Here is a 9,284-nt window from a genome sequence, read left to right on the forward strand (position 1 = left end):
CCAGGAAAGATAAACCCCTTAGGACCAATAATGAGAGTAGCGATACCATGAGGTTTGGGGGAAAAGGGGGAACTGATCACAATGATTGATGCACAACCCCCCATCCCCCAGGAGGACAGTGAATGGTGTAAAATATGAAAACAAAATTATAAATTATCAAGGGTTCACGAGAGTGGGAGGGTGGGGAGAGAGTGGAAAAAGAGATGCTGATACCAATGGCTCAAATAGAAAGAAAATGTTTGGGAAATGGCAACATATGTACAAATGTGCTTGATACAATTAATGTATGGATTGCTATAAATGCTGCAAGCGCCCCCCAATAAAATGATTAAAAATTAAAAAAAATTCACTGCTATCGAGTGACTGTTGACTCATAGTGACCCCTTCATGGGTTTCGAAGACTGTTTATGGGAGTAGAAAGTCTTTCTCCTGAGGAGTTGCTGGTAGTTTCAAACTGCCGACTGTGTGGATTAAACCCAACACATAACTTAGAACAGTAATAAAGGAAAGTGGACTCAGAGCATGGTTATTTATTTATTTATTTATTTATTTATTTATCTTTTTTAACATTTTATTAGGGGCTCATACAACTGTTATCCCAATCCACACACACATCAATTGTGTAAAGCGCATTTGTACATCGTTTCTCAAAACATTTTCTCTCCATTTAAACCCCCGACATTAGGTCCTCCAGAGCGTGGTTTTTAATGTACAGGTTTTATTAGCGTTAACGACCTGCCTGGGTGATCAGACTGGAATGAGAGTAAAGGGGACAGGGTGAAGGGAGACTGGAAGATAGAGTAAAGAGAGAATAACCAAAAACAAGAAAGGAGAGCTGGAGAGAGGAAGAGCGAGGGATGGATGTGTGAAGGAGAAGGTGAAGAAAGTCAGAGAGAACGCAAACAAAGGAATTCTGTGTTAATAACTTTGGGGACAGAAATAAATGATGTCTAAAAGGAGCCCGTGCTCGCCACCACCCCCTCGGCTGCAGCACCAGGGGCCAGATTTCTGAGATGTCTTGAGAAGGGGAGGTGTCACGTTATGCTTAGTGGGCATGAGATGGGGTTAGATACGCTGGTTATGGCTGAGAACCATAGCATTACTGCTGGACCCTTTAATAACCACTATATAAGTATAGATACCATGTATCAATTACGGAAAAACGTGGGCAATGGGTATAAAAATAATAACAAAGATCTGTATGGTTTGTGTGTTAAGTGAAGACCCTCGGAGCTTCGCTTGGGAGTGTGGTATAGCAGGTTCTTTAAACAGATTTCCAACCCATAAGAAACTTCTCTCCAATTTTAATTATCATCTTAACTAAAGAATTTTATCTGGCAATCTTTTTCTTACATTGGCTATATCCATGGGGTTCCCTCTCATGGCACATCATAGTTCAAGTTCATGACTAGTTTGTAAAGATTCTACTTAATCTTCCTTTCTCTTTTAAACCCAAGTTGTTCACCAACAATAATGAAATCATGGAGGTTGAATGAGCTTTACTCTCCAACTATCAGCAATTTTGCGTTTCTCCTTTTCATAGTATTTCTCACAAATATGAAGCTGTTGGTGTTTAGTAAGGTTTGAGGTCCTGTTGAAGGTTTTCTCACATTCCTCACACTTGAACGGCTTTTCTCCCGTGTGAATCATTTTATGTCGAGTCAGCGAGGAGTTCCGGGTGAAGGATTTGCCACAGTCAGCACATTCAAAGGGATTGCCTCGAGAATGGAGTGTCGGGTTTTGATCACAGTCTTCATTCTTACGGGAGGTGTCTCCATGTCTATTTCCTTCAGAGAGCTGTATTTCAGTGTGAATCTTCTGATGCTTCGTAAGGTTTGTCCGTCGATTGAAGAATCTCCCACATTCATGGCATTTATATGGTTTTTCTCCTGTGTGAGTGATCTGATGTCGAATAAGAGATGAACTCCGACTGAAGGCTTTTCCACACTGAAAACACTCATACGACTTCTTTGTGGTCTCAGTTTTTTGGTGCTGAATAGTATCTGTACTCTGGTTCAAGGGTTTCCCATATTTATTAAATTCTGAAGGTTGCTTACCCACTGAGTATACATTAAATTTGAAGTTGATTTTAAGTTTGTCACACTTTGGGGATCCCTTTCTCTTAGGAATTCTCTGTTGTACATTATTAATTGAGTTAACTGACTTAAGATTAATGCTTTCCTCATATTTAGTACATGTAAAATCTTGCTCCTCCGTGGGGATTATTTTAGGAATGTAAGTTTCTTGTGGCAAATGCATGTCCTGATTTTCCTGATTTCCATATACCCAACCATCCTCTTTCCAGGCATCTACAGAAGAAAGTCTATTTGGCACAATCACTTCATGGGATGATTGTTCTCCTCCAGAAATCCTCTGCTCGGGAACTGGAGTTTGGCTTTCGGAAACAGTCTCTGTATCTAGAAAGAAAGGTTAAACTATGTCAGGGTCTGTGCAGGCTTTATCAGTTTCATATACAGAATGAAAAGGTGAGGCAACTTATAGAAAAGCTAAAGGAGACAAAAATGCTGTAAGGAGAGTTGGGAGATAATAAAATAGGAAAAGTGTTTTCAGAAACACTGAAAAGAGAACAAAAGGCTTTGGTGAATTGTGAACTGGGAGAGGGTGGCATATCACAGTTCAAGTTCATGACCAGTCTGTAAAGATTCTCCTTAATCTTCCTTTCTCTTTGAACCCAAATTGTTCACCAACAGAAGCCTCTCCTAAAATATCAATTTAATCACAACTTTAGAACATGTCTGTATTTTTAGGCACCCCAACTTAACCAGGTTAAAGATAATTTGTAATCATTGTGTCCCTGTTCTTTATCCAACTGCAATGAATTCCTATTCATTACAAGGAGAAAGAACTGCAAAATAAGATAGCATAGAAATAATTTTTGCTCTGGGCTATTTTAACATACATGCTATGATATGTTTCTACTGTGTTTCCTAGGACCTAAAACTTTATCTGCGCTGATTGAAACTAGGTTCTCTTTCACTTTGCCTTCACTTTCTTGGTTTTGTTAGTCTACTTTGTCGCTCTAGCAATTTTTAGAAATTAAAGTTTACTAGCTTTCTCTTTTTCCACATAACCTCAGGTGATTTTTTTCCTCTACTCTTTATTGAACATCTTCACTTGACCATTTGACTCTCCGCCAACTTATATAAATAAGAAATTCAGGTTATCCCTTTTTATATGGAATTCCTTTCAATGTCCAGTTTGGTCCAATGAGTGACTGTTTTAATAATATTTATACTTACTCATTTTTCTCTCTCTCTCACTGCCATCGAGACAATGTCAACTATAGGAAAGAGAACTGTCCCTGTGGGTTTCTGAGACTGTAACTCTCTGTATGGGAGCAGGAAGCCTCATTTTTCTCCCATGGAGCCACTGGTAGGTTCCAACTGCTGACCTTGTGGTTAGCAGCCCATGCATAACCAATATAGCAACAGGGTTACACTAGGTTTTAAGGAAAAGCTTGAATAATCATTATCCTGCATTTCTCATCTGTAATCTGTGCTTAAACACAATTATTTAATAAAATTACTTTCACCTAAAAGTATCTCTAATGATAACTCTAACTTTGCCAAGAATATATCAATTAAGCCTGGTTCAGTACAATTTCCTGAAGCTACCATTTGTCTGAACAACACACAAGCCCAAGCTAGAAATTATCTTACTAAATCAATCTCTTGGTGAACCTAGGAGAACACACATGCATATACGTCAAAGAATAACCAAATCACTCAGATGCACAATTCAATTTAAGAACTAGTGAGATACGTTTATTTGAAACCATAGATGGTAAATTTTGATAGAGAATATAAAACCAAAGTATGGAGAGCTTTGATTAACATGCTAAAACCTATCGTGGAAATATCTGCTTTTAGAAAGCCAAAGTAAAGAACATGTTCAGCATTATCTCAAGCTGAAAGAACTGAAGGAAAAATTCAAGCCTGGAGTTGTAATACTGAAGGATTCCACAGGCAAAATACTAAGCAATGCATGAGGCATCAAAAGAAGATGGAAGAAACACACAGAACTACTGGAACAAAAAGAACTGGTGCACATGCAACCATTTCAAGATATACATGTGATCAGGAAACAGTGGTACTGAAGGAAGATAGTGGCACTGAAGGCATTAACACCAAAATAAGGCTGATGGAATAGCCATGAAAATGTTTCAACAAGCTGATGAAGCATTGGTAGCACTCACTTGTCTATGCTAAGAAATTTGGAAGAAAGTTACTGGGCCAACCAATTGGAAAGGATTCTTATTTGTGACTGTTCCAAAGAAAGGTGGCCAATAGAGAACAGACATTGTCAAACAACATCATTAATATCACATGCAAGCAACATTTTGCTAAAGACAATTTAACAGCAGTTGCAGCAGTACATTGGCAGGGAGCTGCCTTGGCCGTGGAGGGGCAGTGAAAAAGAGGAAGGGCCTCCACCGGCAGACTGACACCGTGGCCTGCACAGGGGCTCAGGCATAGGAAGCGTTGTGAGGATGGTGCAGGCCGTGGCAGCGGTTCGTCCTGTAGTGCACGATGTTGCCACGGGTAGAAACCAGCTCCATGGCACCCAAGGACGACTTGCACTTCGTAGTTAGTGCACAACTTTGAATAGGCGGATTAGCGGATCTTTCTTGCCATTGGATATCAATATCATCCTATCAATGACAGGATTGTGTTAGGATAGCTTTGGAAATGCTCCTTTTGATGCTAACTTAGATACTACTGCTCATCACTTTGTTATCTTGTGTTATGATTTTTTGTGTTTTGTTATTTTGTACCCGGATCACCACGCCTTGGTAGTGATTTAGCACCTAATCTCATCCTGACATCAGAGACCATAGAGGCGGCTTCAAGTTTGGGGGAAAATTGGAATTGGATCATAAAAAGATTTTTTTCCCACAAACTTTTGGGAACCCGTGATATGACCATCTAATTAAAAATGGCTAATAGCTCATTTCCATTAATTAATGTCACAGATCTTTGTATGTTCGATTTCATTTTTGACAATTTCTAATTGTCCTTGATTTAAACTTTACACATTCCACATTTTATGAGTGGATGTTTGCAGCTGTTCCATCTGATTTTCAATCATGCTACATCAGCAAATAAAAATCCTCCCAAACATTGCTCCATCCATGTGAGAAAAGAGGATTCTCATTGAGAAGGTAATATTCACTGTGAGTACCTTTAACGTGAGGAGCCCATCTTCAAGCACTAATATCAGATGAAGATGGGCTGAAAGCAGAGAATAAAGAAAGATGTTCACCTGTGCTTTACTGACTAAGCAAAGCCATTCAGCTGTGTGGATCACAAACTATGCATACTGTTACAAGACTGGGAATTTCAGAATGCTTCACTGGTTAGTGTGGAACATCATACACACACCCACACACCACTGTCTGAACAAAACAAGGGGATACCCTGTGGTTTAAAATCAGAAAGGCATGATCATATCTTTTCACCATACTTAACCAACTTGAAGCTAAACAAATAATTGAAGATAGTGCACTATAGAGAAAGAACACAGGATTGGAGGACATTCATTAACCACCTGCGATATGTAGATGACACAACCTTGCTTGCTGAAAGGGAAGAATACTTGAATTCCTTACAGATGATGATCAAATATTAAGAATGGAATATTAAATATGGAATACAAATATTAAATATGGAATACATCTCAACATCAAGAAAACAAATATCCTCACAACTAGATCAATAAGCAACATCATGAGAAAAGACTGAAATCATGGATCTCTTTTTACTCAGATTCACAATCAATGTACATGGGAGTAAAAGTCAAGAATTCAATGATGTGCAAATCCTGCTGCAAAAGATCTTTTTAAAGTTTTAAAAGCAAAGATTTCACTTTGAAGACTGAAGAAAGATTGAATGGTAGTGTTGAGGAAGAAAACTAAATAGACCAGAGACTGTAGGAAGAATGAATTTGACTTGAACGAAGTCCACCTACTGCTCTTTAAAAAGGAAGGGACTTTCGACACGTTATCGGGAGGGACCAGTCCTTGAAGGAGGACATCATGCTTGATACCGTGTTGGAGGAAAAGATGATGCTCAGTATTACGGAATGGCACCGTAGTTGCAACAATAGGCTCAAACATAAACTTGTGAGGGTGGCACAGGCACGTGCAGTGTTTTGTTATTTTGTACCTAGATTGGCAGTGACTAATCTTGTTACCGAATCCAGTTTGGGAAAAGGCTCCTGAGGTGGTGTTCTTCTCTCTTTGAAGACACACGAACTGAAGGAAAACGTAGTTTGCTCCTATACACCCAATATAGCACTCTTATTTTAGGAGGAGGAAAATGGAAGGCATACTTCTATTTGGAAGTATGAGTAATTTGGCTACTAGTAATTTGCAATTTTGGTTCTTACCAGAAATAGTCCTTCTTGAGATTTCTCCTTCTGTGATCAGTGGCTTTTTCTTACTCTCCAATACGGAAGTCTCAACTGGTTTGGAAAGTAGATAGTCTATTTATGGAGGAAAAAAATGTCAATTGGGCAATGTGGGATGCAGAAGTGTTTTCCCCTAGGTTGTCCCCCTATGTCGGGCCTAGGATGCTGCTTGCTAGCACATGGTGGGTGACTGTACACTTAGAGGTCAGCTGCTTAGAGGTTATCTCCCCGAGGGCATCAGCCATCTGGAACAATCAGACTCTATAGTCTGTCCCACCCTAAATAGGGCCCATTCCCTGCTGATACGGATGGTGGATTGTTTCCCTGAAGGAGAGCCCAAAGTCAAGGTCAAGCCAACTCAAGGAGCGCCAAGGTTAGGCTGCCATCTTGAATCTAGGGTCTGCTCATCTTGTCACATGTGTACTCCTAGTGCCGCCCCTTCCAATTGCGTGTGCACCCCTCGCTTGTCCCTCTCCAATTGATGTATGCTGATTGTACAACCCCTTCCCATTATGATGCACTCAGGGGGGCTTGCACATCCCTGAAAATGGATATAAGCTGTGATTGGAATTCCATTTGCTCTCTCTTCATGGACCTGGCTGCTGAGATCATGGCCATGCCTTATTTTTGTCTAATGTCTCTTTAATTTTAACCCCAATTACACAACTGCCCCTTGGACCTGTTCAACTGTGGGGGTTGATACCTCACAGGAAAAGAATTCCATCCCAAATGGTTGGCTTAAGAGCTGTGGAACGATAAAGCTAAGAGAACACCATGAATCTGCATTGTTTCTGGTTATACATCAGAAAGGACTGTTAACCAGATGAAACAGGAAGATTTTATATCATGCCCAAAGGAAGTTAGAAACCCTGACCCAAACCCGAATGCACATGACTACTTCTGTAGTCCGATAATTGTTAACAGTAGGCGAAGAAACTACTAATGAGTACATGAGGTAAGTACATAGAAGCCACCTTGACCCAATGAACTGAGGTTCCTGTAGTTCTCCAGCATCACATCTCTGTACAGGTTCTTTACATCAGGGCCCAGTTGTCCCCATTCTTCCTCACTGAATTCTACAGTCACATCTTTGAAGGTCACTTGTTCCTGAAACATTGAATTCCTTTTTAATCAAATATCACTCCCCAAAATATTAAAGGAAGGTGATTTGGGAATAGTAGGGGGTAAACAGAGAATAAGATTGAAGTTATCAAGGATTTCACTTTACTTGGATCCACAGTCAATATCTATGGAAGGAGCTGTCAAGAAACCAAAAGAACAGGCAGCGTAGACTTTAGTCTAGAGTAGTTAACACTGTGAGGAGAAAAACACCCAATGAAACGATTGTATCACAGAAGATTACGCAAGTGTGCAATTTACAAAAAAGGGAGTTTGGAAATAAGAATTTATGGTAGATTTGAGGGAAATTTATAAGGAAGACATGGGTTCTGCCAGGAGAAGTGGTAGGGCATTTTCTAGTTGGAAAATAGCATCATTTTCATTTGAGTTTTGCAGGCCACTGCCCCCTTGTCAGAGGCTGTTCCTGATTGCGCCGACAGAGTAGTGTCACTCCTCATCAGTCTCTATCACATGAGCTTTAATTCTTCGTAGTAACATATTCCTAGCTGAAATAGTAGCTGGTTGTGCTTGTCCACCTCTACTAGAACACAATCTCCATGGAGGCAGAGAGTTTATCTTATCATCTTTCCAGCCCTGGACAATGTGTTGAGCATAGTCCACAAAACAAAAACAAACTCACTGCCATCGAGGACTCATCGTGACCCTGTAGGGCATGGCAGAACCACCCCTGTGAGTATCCTAGGCAGTAACTATTTATGGGAATAAAAAGCCCCATCTTTCACCCAAGGAGCAGTTGGTAGTTTCAAACATTAAACCTTGCAGATTACAGCCCAACTCAAAACCACTATGCCACTGGAGCTCCCAAGCCCAGCTATTAGGTACTACATACTCATTAAAGAATAAATAGTCCTTCCTGTTCCACAAGGGGCCTTATAACCTCACTTACTCCATTTCTCTCGCCAGCATCCACAAACCTGTCTTTATTGGCTCCTTCCAGAGACTATCTTTGTGAACAAGTTGTCTGTATTAGTTTTGTCTACTTTCTCATCTTCTATCACTCAATCCACTGCAACTTACTTACTATCTTCATGGCACGCTTTTTAGTATCTCCATGGTGATAAATGATTCCGGAAACACTAAAACAGTTATTATAATCTTCCTATCCGTTAGACTCAGTGACACTGTATTTTCCTCTTCTGTCCTTTCCTTTCAATATCCTTTAAGATTTCTACTTTTGACCATTAAATGACATTGTTCAGGATTTTGCCTTTGGCCTCCTTCACTTTAAAGTCTAAATTAAGGTGACCAGATTTAAAGCAGGACACCATTGACGGGGGTGGGAGTGGGGTGTTCCTGATTAAAAATTTGGTCTATATGGACCAAATAGATCGTTCCCTAGCTTGTTGTGCATTCTTTCCAAAAATCGGGACTTTTTTAAAACGCCAAAAACTGGGAACCCAAGAGGCAAACAAATTTCGGGAATGATGAGGGCAACAAATGTATAGATGTGCTCTACACAACTGATCTATGTATTGTGATGAATTGTATGAGCCCCAATAAATTGATTAAAAAAAAAAATCGGGACTGTCCCTCCAAAAGCGGGATGTCTGGTCACCTTATTCTAAATATTCATTGGGGATGTATTCTTCTAATTATTTCAACTCCTTTCCATAGTCTTGCGGGATCAGATGCACAGGGAAAATTGAGTGGGTTTCAGTACATTAATAGGAAATGTAATGAAAAGACAATGAAAGTTTTCCACAAACTTTTGGGAG

At 39.9% G+C, this 9,284-nt stretch overlaps 1 protein-coding gene across 2 annotated transcripts in view; it reads right to left on the reverse strand.

Annotated features, from left to right (window-relative positions):
* Nucleotides 1–1,001: 1,001 nt before the first annotated feature.
* Nucleotides 1,002–9,284, reverse strand: part of ZNF215 (zinc finger protein 215) — an 18,903-nt gene continuing 10,620 nt past the window's right edge. Inside the window, exons 4-6 of one of the 2 annotated variants that reach the window (XM_045290972.1) lie at nucleotides 7,410–7,536; nucleotides 6,409–6,504; nucleotides 1,002–2,417 (exon numbers count right to left, since the gene is read on the reverse strand). In XM_045290972.1, coding sequence (XP_045146907.1) covers nucleotides 1,480–2,417; nucleotides 6,409–6,504; nucleotides 7,410–7,536 — 1,161 coding nt within the window. In that variant the 3' untranslated portion in view covers nucleotides 1,002–1,479. Of the gene's footprint in view, nucleotides 2,418–6,408; nucleotides 6,505–7,403; nucleotides 7,537–9,284 lie in introns of both variants that reach the window. The other variant, XM_004716433.2, reaches the window with a different exon arrangement.

Source organism: Echinops telfairi, unplaced genomic scaffold, assembly GCF_000313985.2.
Source record: "Echinops telfairi isolate 266 unplaced genomic scaffold, ASM31398v2 ScPeMD7_60;HRSCAF=208, whole genome shotgun sequence".
Classification (NCBI taxonomy): Eukaryota; Metazoa; Chordata; class Mammalia; order Afrosoricida; family Tenrecidae; genus Echinops; species Echinops telfairi.